The sequence below is a fragment of the Saccoglossus kowalevskii genome, chromosome 19, assembly GCF_978046115.1.
Source record: "Saccoglossus kowalevskii chromosome 19, keSacKowa6.1, whole genome shotgun sequence".
NCBI lineage: Eukaryota > Metazoa > Hemichordata > Enteropneusta > Harrimaniidae > Saccoglossus > Saccoglossus kowalevskii.
The window spans coordinates 13,721,849-13,749,581 of NC_140659.1; the positions used below are offsets into that span (position 1 = coordinate 13,721,849).

At 35.1% G+C, this 27,733-nt stretch overlaps 1 protein-coding gene and 2 long non-coding RNA genes across 3 annotated transcripts; 2 read left to right on the top strand and 1 right to left on the bottom strand.

Moving 5' to 3' along the window:
* Positions 1–2,084: 2,084 nt before the first annotated feature.
* LOC146730299 (alpha-2-macroglobulin receptor-associated protein-like) lies at positions 2,085–10,143 on the top strand. The gene is made up of 7 exons (XM_085493704.1): positions 2,085–2,296; positions 4,531–4,678; positions 4,802–4,918; positions 5,886–5,996; positions 7,035–7,252; positions 8,151–8,338; positions 10,053–10,143. Exons 1-7 carry the CDS (start codon positions 2,153–2,155, stop codon positions 10,141–10,143), a joined length of 1,017 nt encoding a protein of 338 aa, XP_085349830.1. The 5' UTR covers positions 2,085–2,152.
* Positions 10,144–11,271: 1,128 nt separating this feature from the next.
* On the bottom strand, positions 11,272–12,241 carry LOC146730300 (uncharacterized). Its single transcript, XR_014927484.1, has 2 exons — positions 11,607–12,241; positions 11,272–11,381 (listed from the first exon to the last, which is right to left on the bottom strand). It is a non-coding gene; the product is annotated as an uncharacterized LOC146730300 (long non-coding RNA).
* Positions 12,242–22,160: 9,919 nt separating this feature from the next.
* Positions 22,161–23,130, top strand: LOC146730301 (uncharacterized). The gene is made up of 2 exons (XR_014927491.1): positions 22,161–22,795; positions 23,021–23,130. It is a non-coding gene; the product is annotated as an uncharacterized LOC146730301 (long non-coding RNA).
* The last annotated feature ends 4,603 nt before the right edge of the window (positions 23,131–27,733 follow it).

Here is a 27,733-nt window from a genome sequence, read left to right on the forward strand (position 1 = left end):
TGACTTTACATCTAAGAACTGGATACTCAAGGTCTGCCCATTTTCTTATGTATTTGCCTTGTATATATATAACTCCCGACGAGTAATAGAAACTTACGGTGACTTGTTTGCTGTCGTCTTCCGTGTCCCGATTTCTGTCTATCCATTTCATTTGCATCCCGCCTGTTAAGTTGCACCAGTGTACATTTATATTCTTGTCGTCAAGGAAAGAGTCATCGTACCTTTCTTGTGCTGCCATTAACCAAATCTTAATTCTTTGTGGAGTAGTTCTATAACATATATCGTTAATCTCCGGGCGCGTTTGACCTTTATCAGTGTATTTACCATGTCTCCAATGAATAACATTGTCCGATTCGTCTGGCGACAAGTCTTTTCCCTTTCGTTGAGTTGTTGGCAATGAAGGAAACTCAACCTCATCGATGATAATTGGTTGTTGGGTATTCTTTTTAGGCGAGCCGAGCTCATATATGTAATCATCAACCTTAGTAGATCGCGTCGATCTTTTGTTCTTGTTCTTGATTTCGTCAGTTCCTTTGTTCAGTACAGTGGCCATCTTTGTCCGATGTTACTTAGATGTCAGCATTAAGTTCCCTCGAAAAACACACTTTTCCAACTCTCTTTCAATATAGACTTGATGTTTTGTTGACCAGGAATGTATTATGTAGTTGTATGTAATGTTTTTTGACCTAGATCGGCATTAAAAACGCGAAATTTATCCACTTATTACGGAGCTTCAAAAAAACGTGTCATTACGTAATTTCGTATTAATTCGTGTATTGTGGCCGGGGGGGGGGGGTTTCTTATTTGGGAAGAGGTATAGAACGGTAAAAGAAATACCCACTTTTAGACAATTTTGCGAGAAATGTATTGTTCTATTTTGACATTTATACGGTTTTAACTATTATATTTATTATTTCAGAACAGAATGATGAAATTGTAGACGCCTTTTCACATACTTTTCCTCAAATGAGACCCCTTTTCAGACAATTTTGCGACACATGGTAATTTCTGTTGAAACCGTATCTCAGTGTGGGGTCTTGGTAGGAAATACAACATAGTAACACTTACAAAATTAAAAAAAAAAACAATAAAAATTATGTGTTGGTTGATGTTTGGTATATTTTAAACACGTACCATTCCTCGGAAGGATTTAATTGATTAGGTTAGAGACAAGTCATGGTCGTCATCAATTCATTGTTGTTACTGCATATATTTACAAACCAGGAATCAACGTTTTATATTCTTTATTTATATTTATAGGATTTATATACAAACAATTGTGTTTCCTATATAATCAGAGAAGTGTGTAATATTATTTACATATTATGCAGTAAAATGCGTTATTTATAAATAAATACCATTATATTTAAGTAAGTATTTGTAAATAATAATACAGACTCGTGTATTTCTTATTTCATTGCCAGATAAATGTGAATAAGCGCATTGAATGTAAATAACGAAGCGCGAACATCAAAGTGTAAGAATAATTGCAACTCGACAAATATAACTTTATTTGCAAACCATAGACGTTGGTGGCGTTTTTATGATTAATAAAAACAATGAGGTTCTCAGTTTGTTTATAAATAAATAAATAAATAATGCATACCAGATTTGCACAGAGTCTTTGAATGCAAGTAATACCAATATTGACATGGTTTACAAGTTATATATACCGGAATTGACATTTTTTGGATACTCAGCGCGACTAAAATCATTGTATAGCAAAAACGGTGAAACGCCGTGTGTTTGATTCATAAATAAATGTCTTGGAATACACATATAGGCATTCGAGTATGTATATTGCAGCACAGTTGTTCATATTATAATCATATTAAAATCTCCGCAGATTAAACTGAAACACGACGGAACTTGTTTTCTACGCATTAAACAGAATAAATCGGAAATACTCTTTCACTTCAATTAATATGCTATGTTTGTTTTACTTTTTCCTAACGTTGTTTTGTGTTACGACACGTCGGTATAATGCCGATCCGTGGCTAAATCTGTTGCTGACACGTAGTATTGGCCCCGCGTGTAACGTCAGTATAAACTTAGGGTCAGTTTGTTAGAGGTTATTAGACTACAAGAACCCTGGCAAGTTGAGTACTGCGGCCGTAAGTCGTTACAATCGAACCTGCTCATTTTAGTAACAATGTCATTTTTTCGTGTGTTTATATTGGCCTGCCTTGTTGGATGTTTCTATGGAGCGCCCGGAGTGGACAGAGAAGCTGATCGAGCATCGATGGTAACAATCCATGAAAAACAAGTTAGTATGATGAAGGATATGGCAAAAATGGTGAGTAAAATCTTTGTTGATGTAACTTACAATTGCTAGCTAGCTCCGAAAACTTTTCTGATATGTGTGTGTGCTTTGTCCCTCGAAATCTATTTTCCAATATACATTCTGTAAAGGGTTCCGTATATACGCACCTACGGCTGAAAATAATCCTTGCAAATAAGAAGCGTTCTTCGGACATAAAAAAAGCATTAGATTAGGCAGGAAAAACAACATAAAGCTGGGGGGGGTATCATGGCTCGTGCCACACAACACGAACATACTAAAATAAAATATATTTTTCGAAGAGTATTCATTTTTTGAAAATTGTCGCATATTTGTTTTTACGAGAGGGATGGGGTTCTGGTATGGGTGGCACACTTCTATCATATTGCTAGGAGTGTACACCTCGCTAAAATTATATGTCTGGTTCTATATCATTGACGTGTCTACGAATTCCACCAGGGAAGACGCTCATTGAACACATATAACACCATTCACTTCAAAATGAGTAACCACGTTATTGTATCTTTAGTATTAAAGGGTAAACTTTGTAAAGCCATATCTAATACATTTGTTTAACAGGATAAATTACAGGTTAAAAATTACATAAGATTGCATTTTTTGTACACACATTCCTCTGGGCACGTTTAACCACATGATATAGGATGGTTTTCTGCTTATTATAACAAAAAAACACTTTTCTAGGTAATCTTTCGACGACATTAGTTTAGTTTTATGAAATCAAATTCTTATACTATGAGAGAAGTATTGGTGTATCTTTCCATCCGACGTAGTTAGGGACGACGTCAAAAGATCGATGTCGGAGTTTCTGTCCTACAAAAACGATTTTATTTTTTAATGAAGTCAAAAAAATCTTCGAGTATTTGTAGTTCGTTTTTTTCTATCCAATCATGGACAGAAATAACCAAAAAGGGAAAAAAACAGAAAAATGGTTTGGTTCGAGTGTAAATCTGTGCGTCAAATGAGGTGCATTTGTAAAATCTTTTTACACCCACCCGACAACCATCTGCTGTGCAATACTACTGTCCGATTATCAATTTGTATTTAATGGTGAATGTAGTCTGACGCCATGACCAATATTTATCAATTAAGTTTCAGTGGGGGGGGGGGGGTAGGGGGTTTGGAAAAAAACGTTATGAACTTCCTATTAAGAGAAGAACATGTCGCCTATATACTGTTTAATTTCAGCAATTGAATAATCCTCGAAGTTGTGTAAGTCTAATTTGGTGCGGTGAATGCAACATTGTACACGATTTATGATAAATTATAATCAAACTTTTCACAGAACGGCGAACACCGAAAATGAGTGCAAGTGACAATTGAATTCCTAATATTTTGTTGGGAAATGTACATATTTGCTAGTTTCATGTACAAACATATACATTTTATGTAACTTTGGTTCCATTCAGATTTGTACATAACTGTCAATACACAGACATGGAACACAATGTTTGCTCATTGCAACATGTACTGGCATGTTACTAGATATTTCAATTTGTACCAAGCATTGATTGATTGCAGGTCTGCCGATATGTGTTTGTTTCTGATTGGTTGAAAAATTATTTAATTCGACCAGCAAACACTGATTTGAAAACGTGCTGGTTTTTAACAGGTTGAAACTATAATAAAAATGCTATTTAAACACGATAAAAAAAATTCCTTATTGGTAATAAGTGCGTAGTTTTTTTAGTTTATCACAATACAATATTATATTATAAATGCAAGCAACATTACGTTTATATATGGTTGCGAACGGTATATTTTAAGTTGGATACAATCTTGTTTGTTTTTTCAATTAAATAAAATGTGAAATTCGTGTACTGTAAAAGTCGATGTTTTCGGTAACCCTGCTTTCGTCTTTTATACACTCACGTAATATTTGTTGTTATTGATATATGACTAAACAAAAAAAAAGAGCATGTAAGTAAGTCTGGATAAAACCCGCATACTCGGGCGTTATCATATACTTACGCAAAGCGTCTGGATGCCATACATTTTCCCTCCACGACATATCCTTTTTAATTTTTGATGATCAAGTGTACATTATTTAAGGCTCAATCTAAACATTTTTTATATATGATTTTATTAAGGCTAATCACTCAAGGCAGTAGAATGTCAGTTAACGCAACAATAATAAATTTATTGGACGCGTAATTAACGAAAATGCGTTTACTTCTAACAGTATTCCTTCGATTGATATCGTTTGCGCTATTTCGTTTTTATTTTTTCAGGCCGGCCTCCCACAAGACAAGATGGAGGAATTAACTAAGGAACTTACACAACACAAACAAAAACTTGACATGCTGCAAAAAAATGACCGTGATTTGAATGACGTCGAAGAAAGAAAAATAGAAATCAAGTTACGACGTGATCTCCATGGTGAGTTTGAATATAACATAATACAAGAGCTGCGAATTTTAATAACGTTTGATGTATTAAAAAAAAAACAATTGCTAAAAATAATATTTGACTTATTGTTTCTGTTTCTTGTTCCCATAACAGATATAGCTACCAAATATAAATTAATAGACGAGAAAGCACCCGCACCAGCAGTCCCAATCGGTGAAGGCATGTTTAAGGATAATAGATTGAATAAAATATGGAACAGGGCATCCAAATGTAAGTAATATTTCCAACGGATATTACATATGTAGAGAAATGAGAGTAAATATGAAAGGTACTGTAGAATGAGCCCACGCTCAATGCTATGCTCGCGAATATACCTTTTTTTTTTTTTTACCAACATATGCATGATAACCACCCCATCCTGCTCTTATTCACAACATCTCGTTTTGCTCATTCCGCGCTTAGCAACCTTGACCAAATCGCGCGTGTTTTCTATCACTGGTATTAAAATGATCGTGACAATTATTACCCCGTGTGTTTGATGTCAAATTTAGTAGAAAAGAATATTTTTATTTTCAGTTTATGAGGCAAATAATATCAAATACAATATAATATATTATATTATGCAGATGAATAACATTTCATATGTTTTATGGTCACGGTACAAGTATTTGCACAACGATATAGTTTTTACGGCTAACAAAAAACCGCTCTTCGACACTTAAACTTCAAAGAAAATTCCAAAAAATGTGCAGGACTTGTTGCTTTAAAAGTTAGATCCATGATATTTACACTGAAAATTAAATTACCAAGCGTACTAGAGATTTGCACGGTAAAGTAGCCATTGAGCACATACTTATTTCGCGCGGGAAGCCACACTCCTGAGTCATTTAACGGCGCTCATATAAATATATCAAACTATTCTGTGCATAGAGCCGGAAAAATTATTAATATTATACAAGTTGTCGAAAAAGATAACTTCAATACACCATTTTACTATATCCTTGATGATGAAAAGTGACGAAACAAAACATAACTGTAGATCTAAACGACATTGCTGTCACCCACTACGTCATTTTGACGTCACAGAAACACCTGTCACTTATGGGCGCGATTTAAAGGAATGTTATGTTAAAGGCACATATGCTGCCTGGGAACTAGAACGCAGTACTTTTGGATGTGTACATGTGTAATTACATAATGTAATTGCAAACCTCTGTTTTTGTTTTATTCCTCTCAGCTGGACAGTTCTCTGACTTGGAGTTGGATAGTTTGAAATATGAATTAACTGAACACGAAGACAGAATCGATGAGTATCGTGAAACGTTGGAACAGTTTGCAACAGAACATCGTAAATATATCATCGACTTCTTAGCCCCCCCCCCCTCCGCTCATAGAACCTACATATCATTGTCATGGCGACACTTCCGCTTCAATGGTGTGGACGTATGAAAGAGTCGTTCACATGTTACCATTTATGATAACACCTTTTAAGGAAGCTCTCAACTTCAACAGTTCTCTGAAACATTCCGCATTCACGCACTTGGTCATTAATATTCCACATCCAGGAACCTGAAAAATCTCACATCAAGGCACCTGGGACATTCCACATCCAGGCACTTAAAACTTCCCACCCCCAGGCATCTGAAACATTCCATTTCCAGGTACCTCAGAGGGAGATTGGTACGAGAGGGCGCCGTCCGATCTGGATGGAACGTTTCGAAGTCAGTCGTCTCTTTTACGAATAGATGGAATCATTTCTGTACGAAATAATTCTCAACAAAACATTACATAGGAATATTCAGGCCCTAAAATTATGTCTATTGCAAAACTAGTTAACCGAAAACCAGTTTAACGCTACTAGTTTTTTGCAGCAGTGGGTTACATGCGTGATGCACACGAAATGCGTGATTTTTCGAAATAAATACTAATTATGTAACTTGTCACTAATAATAGTTATTGAAAACATTATGCGCAATTTTGAGCAATAGTACTAGAGTGAAATATCGACGAGCTTCTGCATTCTCCTTGAATTTCCTTGAAAAACGTGTTTTAAAAAATAACTGAAACCTCACCTATTGTGCGCCCAGGCACCTGAAACATTCTACTTACAGGCACGTGACAAACTTCACAACCTGTAAGCCTATTCTACATACATTGTATACAGTCAAAATTACATGGCAACAGCAACGCCGTAATAGAATAAATTTATCTCGATATTGTTTATCAATTTGTATTTCTGTATTTTTTTTGTCTCGAAAATTCCACGACTTATGACATCAAGTCCAATGATGTGCATTTCATCCTGAAACCCAAGACTTCCGGGGTGTGCATGGGATGACATGACTTTTGTTTACTTTTATAACTTAAGGTGTTCATTTCTTCACAGCGCCCTCAGCGGAGCAGACAGACGATGACTCTTCTGTGATACTCAGGAAAATAGATATGAAATTGCAATATGATTCACTCAATAATGAGTTGAAAAGACTGGAGATGCGAGCAATTCCACACAATGAGAAAAGCGGATTTATCGAACCCAGGGTGCATCAAATGTGGGTCGAAGCGATTCGAAGCAATTTTACGGACGAAGAATTACAATCACTCAGGGTGAGGTTTTGGATCTAATTTCAGTCTCACTTGAACAATACTGTATATTTATAATATTTTAAATGTATAATTTTTAACATTGTTGTCTTGGTATTATGTTGATGACCAAATTGCATCGTGACTTATAATAAACAAATAACGTTGTTTTTGTAGCACGCTGTGTGAGTTATTCGTCCCATAGAAAATGAAAAACATTACTACGCATATGCAGTGATGTACATACGAAAACGATCAGCACACTACTTTCGTATTAGAGAATTTCATTGTTTCATCGAACGAATACTCAGTTGCGTGCTACGTTTTTAGTTTGTGATTAATCATAATTCAATGCATTCATAAACATTACACTATCAAAATTATTATCGTTCATATTTAATCTTTAAAAAAAAACTTCCGGGTTGGTGTTTAAAGCTGAGTGGTTGACGTTTGTTTGTAAATAACGCCACGTTATGGCCCTTTAGGACATTGTCACATGTTATTATGAGATTTATGGGAAAAGCTATTTCTTTGTATGGATTACTTTTTACTACCCCTCCACGATACTATTTACGTAACCTAAAGATTATTTTGGAAGCGCACACAACATTATTTTGTTTTACATATATTGCATGCAACACGTACGCATGGTTCTTGGATTATTAGTACGTACAATGAATGACAGCATTGCGGCTTGTGATTTTTTGCATCAATGAGAGACAAGCCATGGCCACAATTCCCCGTTACATCAGTCTCTGAATAATATAGCAGACTGTTAATCGGATTATGCTAATTTTTTGAACGATGAATGGCAGTTATACGCCCCCTCGTGATATCCATTGATGGGCTTCCCATTCTTTGTGACGTCATAAAGTAGGCATTCTGAATTTATAAATTAATAGCATTATATTTGCTCATGCAGGAAGAGCTGGTTCATTTCGAAGGCAAGATACAACAACATGTGGATCTGAGAGACCAAGCGCACATAGCGGCAATGAAATACCATGCTGATAAATCTGTCGGCGAAAAGGTTGACCCAAAAGCACACGAGGAATTGAAAGACGAGGCTGACAACTTAGGATTTTTTTTTTTTTTTTTTTTTTTTTTTTTGTTTGTTTTTTTTTTTTTTTTTTTTTTTTTTTTTTTTTTTTTTTTTTTTTTTATTATTATTATACAATTAACAATACATGAAAAGGAAACAGAACTATAAGAACAACACAATCACAAATACAACAAATTATCAGAGTAAGGTAAAGTACATAAAATTTGACCTATTCGACTGGAAAATCACTCCATTTATTAACATGATGCTCCATAATATTTTTACGAGTTGCAATATATTTTTCAATTTTATAAATATTCAACACTAAATGTTTTAATACTATGAAACTGGGTAAGGTATCTTGACACCTAGCAGTGTATATAGCCCGTTTAGCAAGTAATATAACCTGATTTGTAATAGTACTAAAATTTCCATCCCCAAGTAGTAATTGATGTTTATCTGGAAGACTGTTTAGATTTAAAAATTTGCCCCAGTTATGAAATACTTTACCCCAAAGCTCCTTTGAATATTGGCAGTCTACAAATAAATGTAGTAAAGTTTCATCTGTTTTTTTACAAAAAGTACACAGGGGAGATGATGCATAAGCTGGGGACATTTTAAATAAAATAAAATTAATATATAGAATATTTCTCAAAATTTTACAATAAAATGCACGTGACTTGGATTCTATTGTAATTTTGTACGGAAGTGCATACAATTTTTTCCAGTCTAAAGTTATAGTAGGAAACAAATTTTGGTAGTATATTTCGCTTTTCGGGGGGGGGGAAATTTCCTTTTAACTAGTATTTGGGAAAATATTCTCGTAGACATTTTGCTAATAACTATAATTTTACCATCACTAGGAACACTTACCGGGAGAGTGGGTCTAACAACATAAGAACATTTAATATGCCAAGTTTTCGGAATTGCATCCACAAGACCAAACCATTTTAAAAAAATTGTCGTGCCTTTCAAACGATTAACCAATAGATCCCAAGACAGAATTTTACCATTCTTATCATATAAATCCGTAATATAAACTATACCTATGTTATACAATTCCCTATAAAAGATAGATTTTCCTTGAATAATAATATTTTGATTATTCCAAATAATCTCACTTGCGATTTCTTGAAGATTTTCCGGGGGTTTATGTAAATTTACTGACGACCATGCATGAAGAACAGACTCATAAAAGGGTGGGAAGTTTATCGGTAACATTTCCCTATTAAAATTACACTGGAATAACAAATTTGCTCCACCTACCGAATTAAGATACCAATCAAAAACTTGTTTCCATGGATGGTAATTTTTATCAAAAAACTTTTTAACCCAATTTGCTTTTGCTCCAACACACATGCTCAATAAATCCGGCATAGCCAAACCCCCCTTTAACATATTACCAATCACAGTGTTTCTGGCGATCTTATCAGGACCGTTCCAGAGGAAATTATAAAACATCGAGTTGAGTTTAACTAATACTGATTTAGGAACGGAAATAAGGTTAAACGTATACAGTAATTTGGAAATAGCTAAAGATCTAATAACTTGTATTTTACCGAGTAAAGATAAATTACGACAAACCCAAAATTTTAAAAGCTTTCCAACTGACACAAGATATTTTTCACAATTCATTGAAGTCGCAAGATCATCGTTATATGAAAAATATATACCGACAATTTTAACACAATCTGAACACCATTTTAATTTTAAAGGTTCGTCTTTTCGGTGTCTCCAGCTACCTATCCACATTGCTTCCGTTTTATCCGCATTTACCCTCAGCCCAGATACAGCACTAAAACAGTCCAATTTGCTAAATAGTTCCGTAGCAGAAGCCAAGTCTCTAACAAAAGTGGTGAGATCATCTGCATAAGCAGTGTATTTCACTTGATTTGGACCAATCTGAATACCATTTATTTTATTATTTTCAGATATAGCATTTAGTAAAGGTTCCAAACTTAAAATAAACAAAGCAGGAGATAAAGGGTCACCTTGTCTTACACCTCGATTCATGTTAAAATACCCAGTTGAAAAGCCTTTGTTCATTACACAACTTGAGATATCAGAGTAGAAACAATGAATCCAGTTAATAAATGACTCCCCAAAATTATATTTCTTTAGAACAGCAAAAATGTATTGCCATTCCAAAGAGTCAAATGAGTAGTTAAGTAGGGACTATAGGGACGACCATGAGGGCGCTGTTCGTATGACGTCATCGCATCCGATTATGAACAGCGCCCTCATGGTCGTCCCTATAGTCCATACATTAGCATAAATAATGACGTCACAATGGGAATTCGTGCATAAATTAGCATAAATGAGGACCAATGCCGTAAAGGGATCATTTGAATGAGGATGACGTCACAATGGGATATTGTGAATACATTTGCATACATAAAATAGATGTGAATACGAGGTTGTGTCGAGGTCATCGTGACATTTGCATAAATTACTATCAATTTTTTTAATTATTTTTTTTTTGTGAATACGAGGTCGTGTCGAGGTCATCGTGAATACATTTGCATAAATTACCATCAATTTTTTTTAATTATTTTTATTATTTTTTTAATTGGACAGGCGTGGACGAAAGATTTTCAGAATATATCGTAGAGGGCGCTCACACATACACACACACACACACACACACGTTAATAAATACACGTCATTTTGAAAACTAATGGAGTTTATTGCACAAAAGAAGTAAACAAGAATGAAATATTGACATGGAGTATATATTTATGACATGGTTGAGTATTTTTTTAACGTCACAAAAAAACATACGATGTGAGTAAGGAAAATAGTTGCGTAGTGTATAAATGTTTAGCGTGATTAAATATTTCTTTGTTAACACCTCGAAAAATACGTAGATGCATGTAAATGTGCGGCGTGGTTAAATTTATTTTTAATGCCACAAAAAATACGAGTACATAAACGATTCGATTAAAACACAGAAACGAGAAAAGCCAATAATAGTAAACATTGATCAATAAAAAATAATTCATTCTATATATACATATGTTGTTTATTTTTACATTTCTTACTTCCTTTCAATGAGTCAAGCAGTCTGTACACTTTTTTTTTTATTCCATCACTATAATCAGAATCGCTCATCTGTCGTACAAGAAAGAGAGAGAGAGAGAGGATAATATTAAAAACCGATAGTTATATAAAGAAAGTATAAGTTATGTGTTGAAAATTTAATAGTATGAATTATCCCGTAAAACTGCGGTCATCAATCCGCTAAAATGCAAAGTATGCAAAATCGGTTGATCGACGTACAGTTTGTTTTTCAAAAAATGGCGGACTACGCTACTATGAGTTAAAATGTATAATTACCTGATCGTTTCACAGAATAACTTTTGACATACATAATCATCACACGGAATGAGTTTACGGTGTAACGTAGCGATTTTCGTTTTTCCCCCCGACGAAGAAAATATGTCCTCGCTTCTTGCCAAAGATTCAAAGGCGGTAGACCAAGTTTGACCTTCCGTGAAAAGTTCATCTCATGGACACTACGAGTCATACAGGACGTATTGGCAACACATGGCTTGAAAGTATTTGATGATTGTAGATCCACGTACGAGAAATCTTATAAATTCCATGACATGACTACCGTACGAGTCATAATAGTCTTCGTGGTAAGGGTATTTCAGACAGAAAGTGGCCCAACGCGTTCCACTCGCGAATATCAACGGTGTTTGATATAAGCGATGTGTATCATTCCGAAGCACACTTGTGAATGCCAGTCTGAACTCAATCACAAGATTAAATGTAAGGCGTGTCTAGTCCTAAGTGTTCCCAACGTGAAATAGACCTCCCACGTAGATGATAAACAACAGATGTTGGTATATTTATGTTATCTAAAACATGAACACTCACAAACAGCCTGAGGGATATCGAGTTTCAAGTTGAAAGCGTGAATTTCGACCTGCGTGTATGGGATACTGATAACATGACTCGACATTCTGTTGACCCCGGCACTATCAGTCAATTCACTGACTTAAACCACAGTCACTCTACTAGGACGGTTAGGAAGCGCCGCGTCATTCTATTGTACCCACCCTTGTCTCCATAAACATTGAAACAAGAGAGGTGTTAACGAGTTAAGAAGTCATTAGCATTAAACAGGCGACGGAAAACACGCGATAAATCATGAGACAGTGCGAGAGTTGCGTCATTTTCCCCCACAAAGCATTGCAATACATGGCACTTTGACCTTTCAACGAAGAGCAGTCTCAAATGCGGAAATGAACATGCTTTGTATATACACGTTTTTCGCGAGAAAATCTTGCTGTGTTGTATGGCATTCTGAAATTATAAATAGTTAATAGAATACTATATTAGTGAATTTCCCCCAAAAGTCGCCCCTGTCTCGACTGAATCAAAACATGTTGAACGGGATTTGTATCAGTCGTCAAATAAAGCGAATGGAGGGATATGAAAGCACGACAATCAAAAATCTCTTTTGTCCAATTACCTCCTATGAAAACTATGCAATAAAGCAACACGGCGACCACCTCCATAGACGAAAACATGCAAAACTTCGCCATAAAGTGACTCTAAAAACACACAAAAAATACGAGAATGGACAAAGGAATATTGTAAAGGTTTGCAGACATCAATATTTTTAGCGATAAAATTGTTTCTAAACTGAGTGAGGGGTTTATTTTACGGACCGAAAGACTGTTAGAGATCAAGACAAAGAGACTGTCAACAAAACACCGTTTTTCTCGAGTAAAGCATCTTCAAGATTGCAAAAGAATGCTCATCTGAAAAATACAATATCACTCCTAGTCACAGTTCAGTTGAGATTGTAGTTTGATGTAAAAATAAAGCACAATTTAAAAAAGTTCACGGTCTTCTCGAGGGTCTTCTCGAGCAACATCGAACGCAATAAATAATGGTGAAAAATAGTGCATTCCAATGACAAATACGTCATAGTTTTGAGACCAGCATAGGTTCTCAGAAGCTGCTCGTTCACACCTTTAACCAATAGAGCTTCCTAACCATCCTAGTAGAGTGACTCCTAGTAGAGTGACTGTGCTTAAATTATTTTTATCAATTAGCCTTTGCTAAAATACTACCGTCATTTTCCACGTCATTAAAAAAAACATGGCCCGCAGCGGAGGGATTTGAAATAAAACACGTTCAATCTCGTAATGACGCGTTCTCCGTGTCAATGTTACGATTATACTCGAAATTGACTATTTGGGGGATAAAAACTGGGTCAACTTGATTCAGTCAACATGAATCTGACCCAGGCAGTATGATGATTCCAGTCCGTCACCAATTCACTTGTCTGAAAAGGCACACCCCAAGGGTGTATGACGCCTTGTCTCAATTCAGGCCGAATCAAAGACTGTGCACGCCGTCGATCTATATCTGTGATCGATGTAGACGAGAAACATTCCACCACTCTGATCGTTTTTATATCATCGGTAATTCAGTGTACCGCTCGAATGTAATGCATCAATCAATAGTTTAGTTTTGAAGGTTTATTTTACAATAACTGGAAAACCGACCGAAATCGCGAAATTTTACGATTCAATCTTTACTCAGTCAAACATCAAAACTAAGTATTCAGTTCATTCTCTCTTCACTAATAAAATGGCAGTACTCAGCAAACTATCATTCATCGTTTTTTTAAACATCATTTCGAGTATCCACGATTTCGAAATACTAGAAGAGGCAAGAACGAACGTTACATTTGAATGGTCAAATGACAAGGGGCTGACCCCGCTCGAACGTGCAACAGAATGTATTAAATACATTGACCCATTTGAAAAACCTCAAAACATTGAGAGCCATAGCCGATGCTTCAAACAACGAGTTTCTCTTCAAATGGTTCAAAACCAAATTAAATGAAGCACTATGATTCGTCACAAATTACGCTGACATCCTTAGCAGCCTGGCAAAAGAAATCACTCAACTAACCACACCACCAGATTCAAATTTCCACGATCAACGACAAAAAAGAAACATTATAGGCGATCTCCTGTTCGAGGTAACGGCCTTGGCTTGGCTACAAAGAGACAATTGTAGTTACTAGCTTGAGAAATTGACCCATATTTCTAAGACAAAATTAACCAAATTTTGAAATTATACATATTTTAATACCAAACTTGTTATTTTTACCAACAAACTACTGAATCACAGTACGTATAATAACGTATACCATTGACAAATTCAGACTCCGCTTATAAATTATACTCGATTATGTCTTTACCACTAATTTAAAATAAACAGTTATATTGGAAAGAATGAGATGAAATTTTATTATTATCATTGTAGATTCAATAAGCAAACTGGAAGCGGGTCAAGAAATCGTAAATGTTTCATATTATAGAGATGGTGCGTAGTTTGTTCTTTGACGGTAAACACGTACGCATTTTCAATGGCGAACATCGACCAGTAATAATGGCATACACTTTGTATGCTAATTCATGTTTAATAAAATGCGCTAAGTTTTGATTATTCCCAAGATGTACAGAGAGCACTCGCTTATCCATTAGACAGATTCCACTATACAATTATAATATCCTGACCGCATTGTTTAAACTCTCGTAAATCGACTGTTTGACGTGACTGGGGCACCGGTGGACGAGAAATGCGTGCACATTACATTTCGTTAACACTTTCATTCATAATAGTATCACTTGCAATATGGCGTAATATCAATCGACGATCCTCAAAATACTGTATGTATGTATGCACGTTGTAGTTCGAATGATTAGATATTTCTTTTATTTTGCCATTTTTGTCGATTTTTTCATTATGAACAGTGTTGACTTGCTCTCGAAATAAATACTTTACACCGATGTTACCGTTTGTAATGTTTATAGTGTATACGTGAAAGATATTCGCCTTTGAAATAATAATTGAAGACACAACTATATAGTCTTCAAATCAGCTGGGTGTTATTATTGAAGTAACGCACGACGCGTGATATTGTTTTAATGGGGTCTGATCGCGTTTCATAACTCCTGTATTGAATAATGCCATGAATCAAATTGTCCTAACAACATGGTAAACACGGGTCAGCAATAAGTAGCTATTTTATCGGTGAGGAAAGATCTGCTTCTTGATTGCGATTATGATTATGTCTAATATAATTTATAATAATCTATTACTCTACGTACACAACTTGAAGCGGGCTTTTCAATTCAACTCACTGCGGCCGTACACAACATGGCTAGTTCCCCCTTCGAAAGAGTGCGTGCGTGTGCTGCGTTAGCAACACTATCTGTGACCACTGAGCTTTTCAAATATTTACAAAGCACGATGTGATAACTGAGGTGGTAAACTGACCATGATGTCAATATCCAACCATCTAATTTGCACAATAATAATTAAAATTGAAACCGTATTCATGCGTGGGATCTTGGTTGGAAATACAACGAAGTAACAAAAAACCAGCAAAGTGTAACAATAATAAAATCACAAACATGTGAATGTAAAGCAAAAAAAAAAAAAAAAAAAAAAAAAAATATTTGGTGGTTGGTTTAGGCATTTGGCATTTTAGGATTTTTTTTTCTTATCGTGCCCTGAATCAGATGTGGACGAATGTTCCTAGCTCAATGATTGTTTTGTCATTTTAACTTTTTTAGTATACCTGTTAGGTGTTCATCATCTGTCCTAAAGTTGATTTTATTGTATTTAATATTTTAATCATGATTTTTTTTTGTTTCTTATTGTATAGATTACAAATGAGAAGATATTGTTTTTCGTTCACTGTTTTGTCATTTTAACTTTTTTAGTATACCTGTTAGGTGTTCATCATCTGTCCTAAAGTTGATTTTATTGTATTTAATATTTTAATCATGATTTTTTTTTGTTTCTTATTGTATAGATTACAAATGAGAAGATATTGTTTTTCGTTCACAATTTTCTAGTTGTCACAAACTGAGCAAATTCAGTCTTCAGCTATAAGATTATATACAATAAAGTAACAAAAATAAGCAATGTGTAACAATAATAAAATCACAAACATTTGAATGTAAAGAAAAACAAATTATTTTGTGATTGGTTTAGACATCTGGTATTTTAGTTTTTTTTCTTGTCGTAACCTGAAACAGATGTGGACGAATTTTCCTAGCTCAATGATTATTTTGTCATTTTAACTTCTTAGTATATCTGTTAGGTGTTCATCGTCAGTCCTAAAGTTGATTTTATTGTATTTAATATTTTAATCATGATTATTTCGTTCCTCCATGTATAGATTACAATTGAGAAGTTGTTTTTCGTTCTCAATTTTCTAGTTGTCACAAACTGGGCAAATTTAGTCTTCAGCTATAAAGTTATTATATCTACCCCTTTCCATTTTAAGGGTATGAGCCCTTATTCCAAGTTTCGCCTTAGCGCAGCACTATGTTTTAGATTTTTGATTGTGGTGATATATTTTTTTATATGCAAATTCTGTTTTAATTTTTCTGTAAGTTCGTAACTTGTTTTTATGATGTGTACTTTTATTTGCATCGTGTAATGTTTCTGTGCTATGAATTTCTAAAGGATTTTTCGAATTACCTGTCAATGTTTCAATGATTTTCTTTTTTGTCATCCTGAGATTTATGTGTATTCCAAAATATTTTTTTCCATAGTCAAATTGTCTAAAATCTGATTCATGTCTTTTACAAGGATATTTTCTCAACTCTAGCAGGCTTGCCAAATTTCTTGGTTTGCTATTTACTTTGATTCATGTCTTTTACCCAGTTGTCTTTTCCCTTTTCGTCAATATGTATTCCAAGTTTGTGAGCTTCGTGAACTAGCGAGTTTGGGTTAGAATTATTTATTTTGATCCAATATTTCAATCTAGTTGCTATGGGGGAGGATATTTTCCCAACTCTAGCAGGCTAGCGAAATTTCTTGCTTTGCTATTTAATTTTAGAAGGTATTTGCAGTAATATATTTTCATTTTTTTTCCATTGGTCTAGACAGATTTGCCATAAGACGGGATTTTGTGTGTGGATGTTCTCCCTCGTACAAATTTCATTTTTATGAAGCGAAATTTTATGCTGATGGGGGAGAACTTGAATATACAAAAACCTACATATACCTGCATACTAAAAACACACAAATCAGGAATATTCATCGTAAAACAAGAATGGAATACATATTGACGAAAAGGGAAAAGACAACTGGGTAAAAGACATGGATCAAAGTAAATAGCAAACCAAGAAATTTGGCAAGCCTGCTAGAGTTGAGAAAATATCCTTGTAAAAGACATGAATCAGATTTTAAACAATTTGACTATGGAAAAAATAATATTTGGAATACACATAAATCTCAGGATGACAAAAAAGAAAATCATTGAAATATTGACAGGTAATTCGAACAATCCTTTAGAAATTCATAGCACAGAAACATTACACGATGCAAATAAAAGTACACATCATAAAAGCAAGTTACGAACTTACAGAAAAATTAAAACAGAATTTGCATATAAAAAAATATATCACCACAATCAAAAATCTAAAACATAGTGCTGCGCTAAGGCGAAACTTGGAATAAGGGCTCATACCCTTAAAATGGAAAGGGGTAGATATAATAACTTTATAGCTGAAGACTAAATTTGCCCAGTTTGTGACAACTAGAAAATTGAGAACGAAAAACAACTTCTCAATTGTAATCTATACATGGAGGAACGAAATAATCATGATTAAAATATTAAATACAATAAAATCAACTTTAGGACGGACGATGAACACCTAACAGATATACTAAGAAGTTAAAATGACAAAATAATCATTGAGCTAGGAAAATTCGTCCACATCTGTTTCAGGTTACGACAAGAAAAAAAAACTAAAATACCAGATGTCTAAACCAATCACAAAATAATTTGTTTTTCTTTACATTCAAATGTTTGTGATTTTATTATTGTTACACATTGCTTATTTTTGTTACTTTATTGTATATAATCTTATAGCTGAAGACTGAATTTGCTCAGTTTGTGACAACTAGAAAATTGTGAACGAAAAACAATATCTTCTCATTTGTAATCTATACAATAAGAAACCAAAAAAAATCATGATTAAAATATTAAATACAATAAAATCAACTTTAGGACAGATGATGAACACCTAACAGGTATACTAAAAAAGTTAAAATGACAAAACAGTGAACGAAAAACAATATCTTCTCATTTGTAATCTATACAATAAGAAACAAAAAAAAATCATGATTAAAATATTAAATACAATAAAATCAACTTTAGGACAGATGATGAACACCTAACAGGTATACTAAAAAAGTTAAAATGACAAAACAATCATTGAGCTAGGAACATTCGTCCACATCTGATTCAGGGCACGATGAGAAAAAAAAAATCCTAAAATGCCAAATGCCTAAACCAACCACCAAATATTTTTTTTTTTTTTTTTTTTTTTTTTTGCTTTACATTCACATGTTTGTGATTTTATTATTGTTACACTTTGCTGGTTTTTTGTTACTTCGTTGTATTTCCAACCAAGATCCCACGCATGAATACGGTTTCAATTTTAATTATTATTGTGCAAATTAGATGGTTGGATATTGACATCATGGTCAGTTTACCACCTCAGTTATCACATCGTGCTTTGTAAATATTTGAAAAGCTCAGTGGTCACAGATAGTGTTGCTAACGCAGCACACGCACGCACTCTTTCGAAGGGGGAACTAGCCATGTTGTGTACGGCCGCAGTGAGTTGAATTGAAAAGCCCGCTTCAAGTTGTGTACGTAGAGTAATAGATTATTATAAATTATATTAGACATAATCATAATCGCAATCAAGAAGCAGATCTTTCCACACCGATAAAATAGCTACTTATTGCTGACCCGTGTTTACCATGTTGTTAGGACAATTTGATTCATGGCATTATTCAATACAGGAGTTATGAAACGCGATCAGACCCCATTAAAACAATATCACGCGTCGTGCGTTACTTCAATAATAACACCCAGCTGATTTGAAGACTATATAGTTGTGTCTTCAATTATTATTTCAAAGGCGAATATCTTTCACGTATACACTATAAACATTACAAACGGTAACATCGGTGTAAAGTATTTATTTCGAGAGCAAGTCAACACTGTTCATAATGAAAGAATCGACAAAAATGGCAAAATAAAAGAAATATCTAATCATTCGAACTACAACGTGCATACATACATACAGTATTTTGAGGATCGTCGATTGATATTACGCCATATTGCAAGTGATACTATTATGAATGAAAGTGTTAACGAAATGTAATGTGCACGCATTTCTCGTCCACCGGTGCCCCAGTCACGTCAAACAGTCGATTTACGAGAGTTTAAACAATGCGGTCAGGATATTATAATTGTATAGTGGAATCTGTCTAATGGATAAGCGAGTGCTCTCTGTACATCTTGGGAATAATCAAAACTTAGCGCATTTTATTAAACATGAATTAGCATACAAAGTGTATGCCATTATTACTGGTCGATGTTCGCCATTGAAAATGCGTACGTGTTTACCGTCAAAGAACAAACTACGCACCATCTCTATAATATGAAACATTTACGATTTCTTGACGCGCTTCCAGTTTGCTTATTGAATCTACAATGATAATAATAAAATTTCATCTCATTCTTTCCAATATAACTGTTTATTTTAAATTAGTGGTAAAGACATAATCGAGTATAATTTATAAGCGGAGTCTGAATTTGTCAATGGTATACGTTATTATACGTACTGTGATTCAGTAGTTTGTTGGTAAAAATAACAAGTTTGGTATTAAAATATGTATAATTTCAAAATTTGGTTAATTTTGTCTTAGAAATATGGGTCAATTTCTCGAGCTAGTAACTACAATTGTCTCTTTGTAGCCAAGCCAAGGCCGTTACCTCGAACAGGAGATCGCCTATAATGTTTCTTTTTTGTCGTTGATCGTGGAAATTTGAATCTGGTGGTGTGGTTAGTTGAGTGATTTCTTTTGCCAGGCTGCTAAGGATGTCAGCGTAATTTGTGACGAATCATAGTGCTTCATTTAATTTGGTTTTGAACCATTTGAAGAGAAACTCGTTGTTTGAAGCATCGGCTATGGCTCTCAATGTTTTGAGGTTGACTCTGTTTTTCAAATGGGTCAATGTATTTAATACATTCTGTTGCACGTTCGAGCGGGGTCAGCCCCTTGTCATTTGACCATTCAAATGTAACGTTCGTTCTTGCCTCTTCTAGTATTTCGAAATCGTGGATACTCGAAATGATGTTTAAAAAAACGATGAATGATAGTTTGCTGAGTACTGCCATTTTATTAGTGAAGAGAGAATGAACTGAATACTTAGTTTTGATGTTTGACTGAGTAAAGATTGAATCGTAAAATTTCGCGATTTCGGTCGGTTTTCCAGTTATTGTAAAATAAACCTTCAAAACTAAACTATTGATTGATGCATTACATTCGAGCGGTACACTGAATTACCGATGATATAAAAACGATCAGAGTGGTGGAATGTTTCTCGTCTACATCGATCACAGATATAGATCGACGGCGTGCACAGTCTTTGATTCGGCCTGAATTGAGACAAGGCGTCATACACCCTTGGGGTGTGCCTTTTCAGACAAGTGAATTGGTGACGGACTGGAATCATCATACTGCCTGGGTCAGATTCATGTTGACTGAATCAAGTTGACCCAGTTTTTATCCCCCAAATAGTCAATTTCGAGTATAATCGTAACATTGACACGGAGAACGCGTCATTACGAGATTGAACGTGTTTTATTTCAAATCCCTCCGCTGCGGGCCATGTTTTTTTTAATGACGTGGAAAATGACGGTAGTATTTTAGCAAAGGCTAATTGATAAAAATAATTTAAGCACAGTCACTCTACTAGGAGTCACTCTACTAGGATGGTTAGGAAGCTCTATTGGTTAAAGGTGTGAACGAGCAGCTTCTGAGAACCTATGCTGGTCTCAAAACTATGACGTATTTGTCATTGGAATGCACTATTTTTCACCATTATTTATTGCGTTCGATGTTGCTCGAGAAGACCCTCGAGAAGACCGTGAACTTTTTTAAATTGTGCTTTATTTTTACATCAAACTACAATCTCAACTGAACTGTGACTAGGAGTGATATTGTATTTTTCAGATGAGCATTCTTTTGCAATCTTGAAGATGCTTTACTCGAGAAAAACGGTGTTTTGTTGACAGTCTCTTTGTCTTGATCTCTAACAGTCTTTCGGTCCGTAAAATAAACCCCTCACTCAGTTTAGAAACAATTTTATCGCTAAAAATATTGATGTCTGCAAACCTTTACAATATTCCTTTGTCCATTCTCGTATTTTTTGTGTGTTTTTAGAGTCACTTTATGGCGAAGTTTTGCATGTTTTCGTCTATGGAGGTGGTCGCCGTGTTGCTTTATTGCATAGTTTTCATAGGAGGTAATTGGACAAAAGAGATTTTTGATTGTCGTGCTTTCATATCCCTCCATTCGCTTTATTTGACGACTGATACAAATCCCGTTCAACATGTTTTGATTCAGTCGAGACAGGGGCGACTTTTGGGGGAAATTCACTAATATAGTATTCTATTAACTATTTATAATTTCAGAATGCCATACAACACAGCAAGATTTTCTCGCGAAAAACGTGTATATACAAAGCATGTTCATTTCCGCATTTGAGACTGCTCTTCGTTGAAAGGTCAAAGTGCCATGTATTGCAATGCTTTGTGGGGGAAAATGACGCAACTCTCGCACTGTCTCATGATTTATCGCGTGTTTTCCGTCGCCTGTTTAATGCTAATGACTTCTTAACTCGTTAACACCTCTCTTGTTTCAATGTTTATGGAGACAAGGGTGGGTACAATAGAATGACGCGGCGCTTCCTAACCGTCCTAGTAGAGTGACTGTGGTTTAAGTCAGTGAATTGACTGATAGTGCCGGGGTCAACAGAATGTCGAGTCATGTTATCAGTATCCCATACACGCAGGTCGAAATTCACGCTTTCAACTTGAAACTCGATATCCCTCAGGCTGTTTGTGAGTGTTCATGTTTTAGATAACATAAATATACCAACATCTGTTGTTTATCATCTACGTGGGAGGTCTATTTCACGTTGGGAACACTTAGGACTAGACACGCCTTACATTTAATCTTGTGATTGAGTTCAGACTGGCATTCACAAGTGTGCTTCGGAATGATACACATCGCTTATATCAAACACCGTTGATATTCGCGAGTGGAACGCGTTGGGCCACTTTCTGTCTGAAATACCCTTACCACGAAGACTATTATGACTCGTACGGTAGTCATGTCATGGAATTTATAAGATTTCTCGTACGTGGATCTACAATCATCAAATACTTTCAAGCCATGTGTTGCCAATACGTCCTGTATGACTCGTAGTGTCCATGAGATGAACTTTTCACGGAAGGTCAAACTTGGTCTACCGCCTTTGAATCTTTGGCAAGAAGCGAGGACATATTTTCTTCGTCGGGGGGAAAAACGAAAATCGCTACGTTACACCGTAAACTCATTCCGTGTGATGATTATGTATGTCAAAAGTTATTCTGTGAAACGATCAGGTAATTATACATTTTAACTCATAGTAGCGTAGTCCGCCATTTTTTGAAAAACAAACTGTACGTCGATCAACCGATTTTGCATACTTTGCATTTTAGCGGATTGATGACCGCAGTTTTACGGGATAATTCATACTATTAAATTTTCAACACATAACTTATACTTTCTTTATATAACTATCGGTTTTTAATATTATCCTCTCTCTCTCTCTCTTTCTTGTACGACAGATGAGCGATTCTGATTATAGTGATGGAATAAAAAAAAAAGTGTACAGACTGCTTGACTCATTGAAAGGAAGTAAGAAATGTAAAAATAAACAACATATGTATATATAGAATGAATTATTTTTTATTGATCAATGTTTACTATTATTGGCTTTTCTCGTTTCTGTGTTTTAATCGAATCGTTTATGTACTCGTATTTTTTGTGGCATTAAAAATAAATTTAACCACGCCGCACATTTACATGTATCTACGTATTTTTCGAGGTGTTAACAAAGAAATATTTAATCACGCTAAACATTTATACACTACGCAACTATTTTCCTTACTCACATCGTATGTTTTTTTGTGACGTTAAAAAAATACTCAACCATGTCATAAATATATACTCCATGTCAATATTTCATTCTTGTTTACTTCTTTTGTGCAATAAACTCCATTAGTTTTCAAAACGACGTGTATTTATTAACGTGTGTGTGTGTGTGTGTGTGTGTGTGTATGTGTGAGCGCCCTCTGCGATATATTCTGAAAATCTTTCGTCCACGCCTGTCCAATTAAAAAAATAATTAAAAATAATTAAAAAAAATTGATGGTAATTTATGCAAATGTATTCACGATGACCTCGACACGACCTCGTATTCACAAAAAAAAAATAATTAAAAAAATTGATAGTAATTTATGCAAATGTCACGATGACCTCGACACGACCTCGTATTCACATCTATTTTATGTATGCAAATGTATTCACAATATCCCATTGTGACGTCATCCTCATTCAAATGATCCCTTTACGGCATTGGTCCTCATTTATGCTAATTTATGCACGAATTCCCATTGTGACGTCATTATTTATGCTAATGTATGGACTATAGGGACGACCATGAGGGCGCTGTTCATAATCGGATGCGATGACGTCATACGAACAGCGCCCTCATGGTCGTCCCTATAGTCCCTACTTAACTACTCAAATGCCTTTTCAAAATCAATGCAAAATAAAATTCCAGGTATATTCCTGTCTTTTGTGTAGTTCATAAGGTCATCTATCAGACGTGCACAGTCACCTATATATCTACCTTTAACAAAAGCAGACTGGAGTTCAGAAATAAGGGAGGGTAATACTTTCTCCACTCTCAAGGCAACACATTTAGCCGCAATCTTATAATCCAAATTTAACAGCGATATGGGGTGCCAATTTTTAATGTATCTGAGGTCCTTTCCTTCTTTAGGGAGTAATGATATCACTGCCTGTCTTTGTGTAATTGATAATTTACCCACCTCATACCCATAATACAATGCTTTCACCACACAGGGTCCCACCAAAGCCCAAAATGTTTTATAAAATTCGGCACTAAGACCATCATTCCCCGGTGTTTTATTATTTGGAATTTTTTGCAGAGCCTCGTAAGCTTCCTTCAATGTAATTGGACCCTCACACAAATTTTTGTCAGATTCTTTTAAATGGGGAAGTCTCAATGGGTTCAAAAATTTCTCAATGTTTGTATTATCAGTCACAACTTTTGATCGGAACAATTCTGAATAAAATTTCCCGATTTCTGATAAAATATTCTTTTCCCCATGTATTATATTTCCTGATATATCAATTAAATTATTTATCTGACCTTTAGTCTGGTTAGTCTTTTCTAGGCCTAAAAAATATTTTGAATTTTTTTCCCCAAATTCGTAGCAATCTGCTCTCGACCTAATTATACACCCTTCCGTTATATAGTCATATTCTTCTTCTAGTGATTTTCTTTTGCCTTCAAGCCTATCCAACAACTGTTCCGATGGATCCGAATTATATTCCAATTCCAAGGCTAGTATTTCAACATTTAGTTTCTGAATCTTCTTTCTTTTTTCTGCAGCTCTTTTCTTTGAATAGGTAATTGTAAGACCCCTTATACGAAATTTCATTAAATCCCAAATTAGAAGGGGATTTCTCAGATTGTTGTATTTTTGTAACCATAATGGGAAATTGTATGTGATTTGTTCGACACACATTCACTAAACTAGAGTTAAATTTCCAATATGAGGGCCCTCGTTTTGATGTTTTTATTGAAATGGAGAGAGTTATTGCCAAATGATCTGACTTCAATCCTGGTTTCATTGAAGAAGATAATACAGAAGATTGCAATGATTCACTAATCAAAAAATAATCGATTCTACTCTGTATGAGTTCAGGTCTGTAACGACTCCATGTAAAGCAACGAGAGTTTGGGTTTTGTATACGCCAGATATCAATGAGGCTAAATTTTTCCATTAGTTTCTGATACCAATCTAATGATCGCCGCCATACTCTTGGATTCCCCCCTTTACGATCCAAAACAATATCCAATGCATAATTATGGTCACCTCCCCAAATTATTTGAGTATCAGGGGTAATATTCATTTTGTGTAAATTTTTGTTAACGATGTTTAAAAAATTACAATGATCAAGTTCGTAATTCGGACCATATGTATTTATAATAAGAAAATTATTATCTTCAATGGTTATCCGAATAATTAGCAAACGACCCTCAGAATCCCTAATAACACTATTCACCTCGCATTCTATATTTCTAATAATTATTATGACACCCCTTGATCCCCCCGTCCCATGAGAAAATATCACATTACCTTTAATCTGTGAGCACCACAAATGATCATTTTTTTCTAGACTATGCGTTTCTTGAAGCAGAATAATATTAGCTTTCGAGTTCCTAATCCAGCTGAAAATTTTCATTCGCTTTTTATATCCCTGTAATCCCCGTACATTGAATGAGATAAAATTCAATTCTGGCATAAGTCACAATGATTACATATTTCATAAAAAATACTCTGATAATAATACACAGACTCCCACGAAACAAAAACAAAAAAAAACAAAAAGAGAAAAACCCAAAACATTAAAGAATAGAATGGGTTTAACTATCCATCCGCTAGGCAAAATTTAAACATAATACTGTAAAACAAACCAGCAGTGATAATAATTACACCCGTCCGGTAATTAATATAATAAACTCCATACAAAGCGAGGACTGTATTTTGTCCCCAAAATCAAATCAGCAGTGGTAACAATGCACAGATAACGATTCTTAATTTAATTATTTGTCACATACAGCTTACCGTTAATAAATAAGCGACCATTACTGAAGTATGGTTTCTGTCCCGTTTTATACGCATTTTCCATTACTGATCTCAACCAACGCTTTAATTTATAATCGGCTTGGCAGTAATCTTCCGTCACGAATATGTTACCACGGAGACACGTTTTCGCCTTTTTGAACACCTCCAAACGCTGAGGCCTACGCAAAAACGTGACAATAATATGGCGAGCAGGTCTATTCGGATCCGCATTGGTAGTTGCCCGTTTAACTGTGGGGACTCTGTGAGCGTTTTCCAGCATATCTTTAGCATTTTCAAAACCACACTGATCACATAATATGTTGGCAATAGTTTGTAAACAGTTTTCGTTTTCAGCTTCTTTCACCCCTTCGAAACGTAAATTATAACTCCTTGAATATCTTTGTTGCCGTATACCATCTTTTCTAATCTCTTTATTTTCGGTTTTAAGGTGACAAATTTCTTCTTCCATCCTTCTAACTTTCTCCTCCAATGCTATTTTATCCTTGTTTAACTGTACAACACTGTCGTGCAGAAATTCCACAGACTTTTCAACTTCAGACTGCTGTTTTTCAATCGTATCCACCCTGCTTGTAACACTAATCTGCTTATGTACGCCTTCTTCTATTTTTTTTTCTAAACGTTCAAACGCATTTCTCACAAATGTTTGAAAATCTTCATTATTTCCGACCTCAGTATCGTTGCTAGAAGCAGTAGTACTCACGCTGGCTTTGTCTTCACCGGCAGCAGGTGGGGATGACCCACGTGGCACATTTACAGGACTGGTAATGAATGGCGTCAACGAACGTGCACCACTCAAATTTCGCAAATTTTTCCTTCTGCCTGGCATAATTCTTGCTAAAAGACAGCTTCGGGTATCTTCTGGTGTTATTCAGTGTCTATTGAAATACGCATTCGCTTACTGATATCACTGTTGGTACAGGTAAATGGATAGCCAAACACGGAGGTGCACACAAGAGCTGCTCAAGCCATCATGGTCATCATGACAACTTAGGATATTATGTAAGTGTGTAGTTTGCCTGAGACTTATTTAATGTAAAAACGTACCGCCTGAGTTAACGCATAACTGTTCGGTGTACAAGTTGTTAATACTACATGTAGTTAATACCAAATTATATCTTAATTCAACAGATGAGCTAAATAATTGTTATTCTGAGGACTTCTTGCTTTCTTTCCTTAGATTGCACAAAACAACATGTTGCTTCGTTTATTTATTCTAAGTTCTGTTACCTCCACAGATGAAAGACTTTGTCGGGGATATGCGATCACGTTTCTCCTCCCGTCGACACACCGAGCTGTAGGGTCAAGCAATCTTACGACGGATATGATTTTTTAAAGTGTCATGAGCTGCGTTTTTGACAAATTTGTTTGTATTTTTATTCATACTACCGGGCCAAATGACTTCTATGTGCGCTTCGTGGTACCAATACAATTACTCGCCAATTACGAACATACAAAAACGTGAGATTCAAACTCGTCGCTGTGGGCAACCGCGCACACTACTGCGCACACTCACTCGTCTCGAAAAGACCATTATCATATAGCGTGTGGTGAACGCGGTCGTACAGTCACTGGATGGTCCTTGGAGAGGCGGGTCCT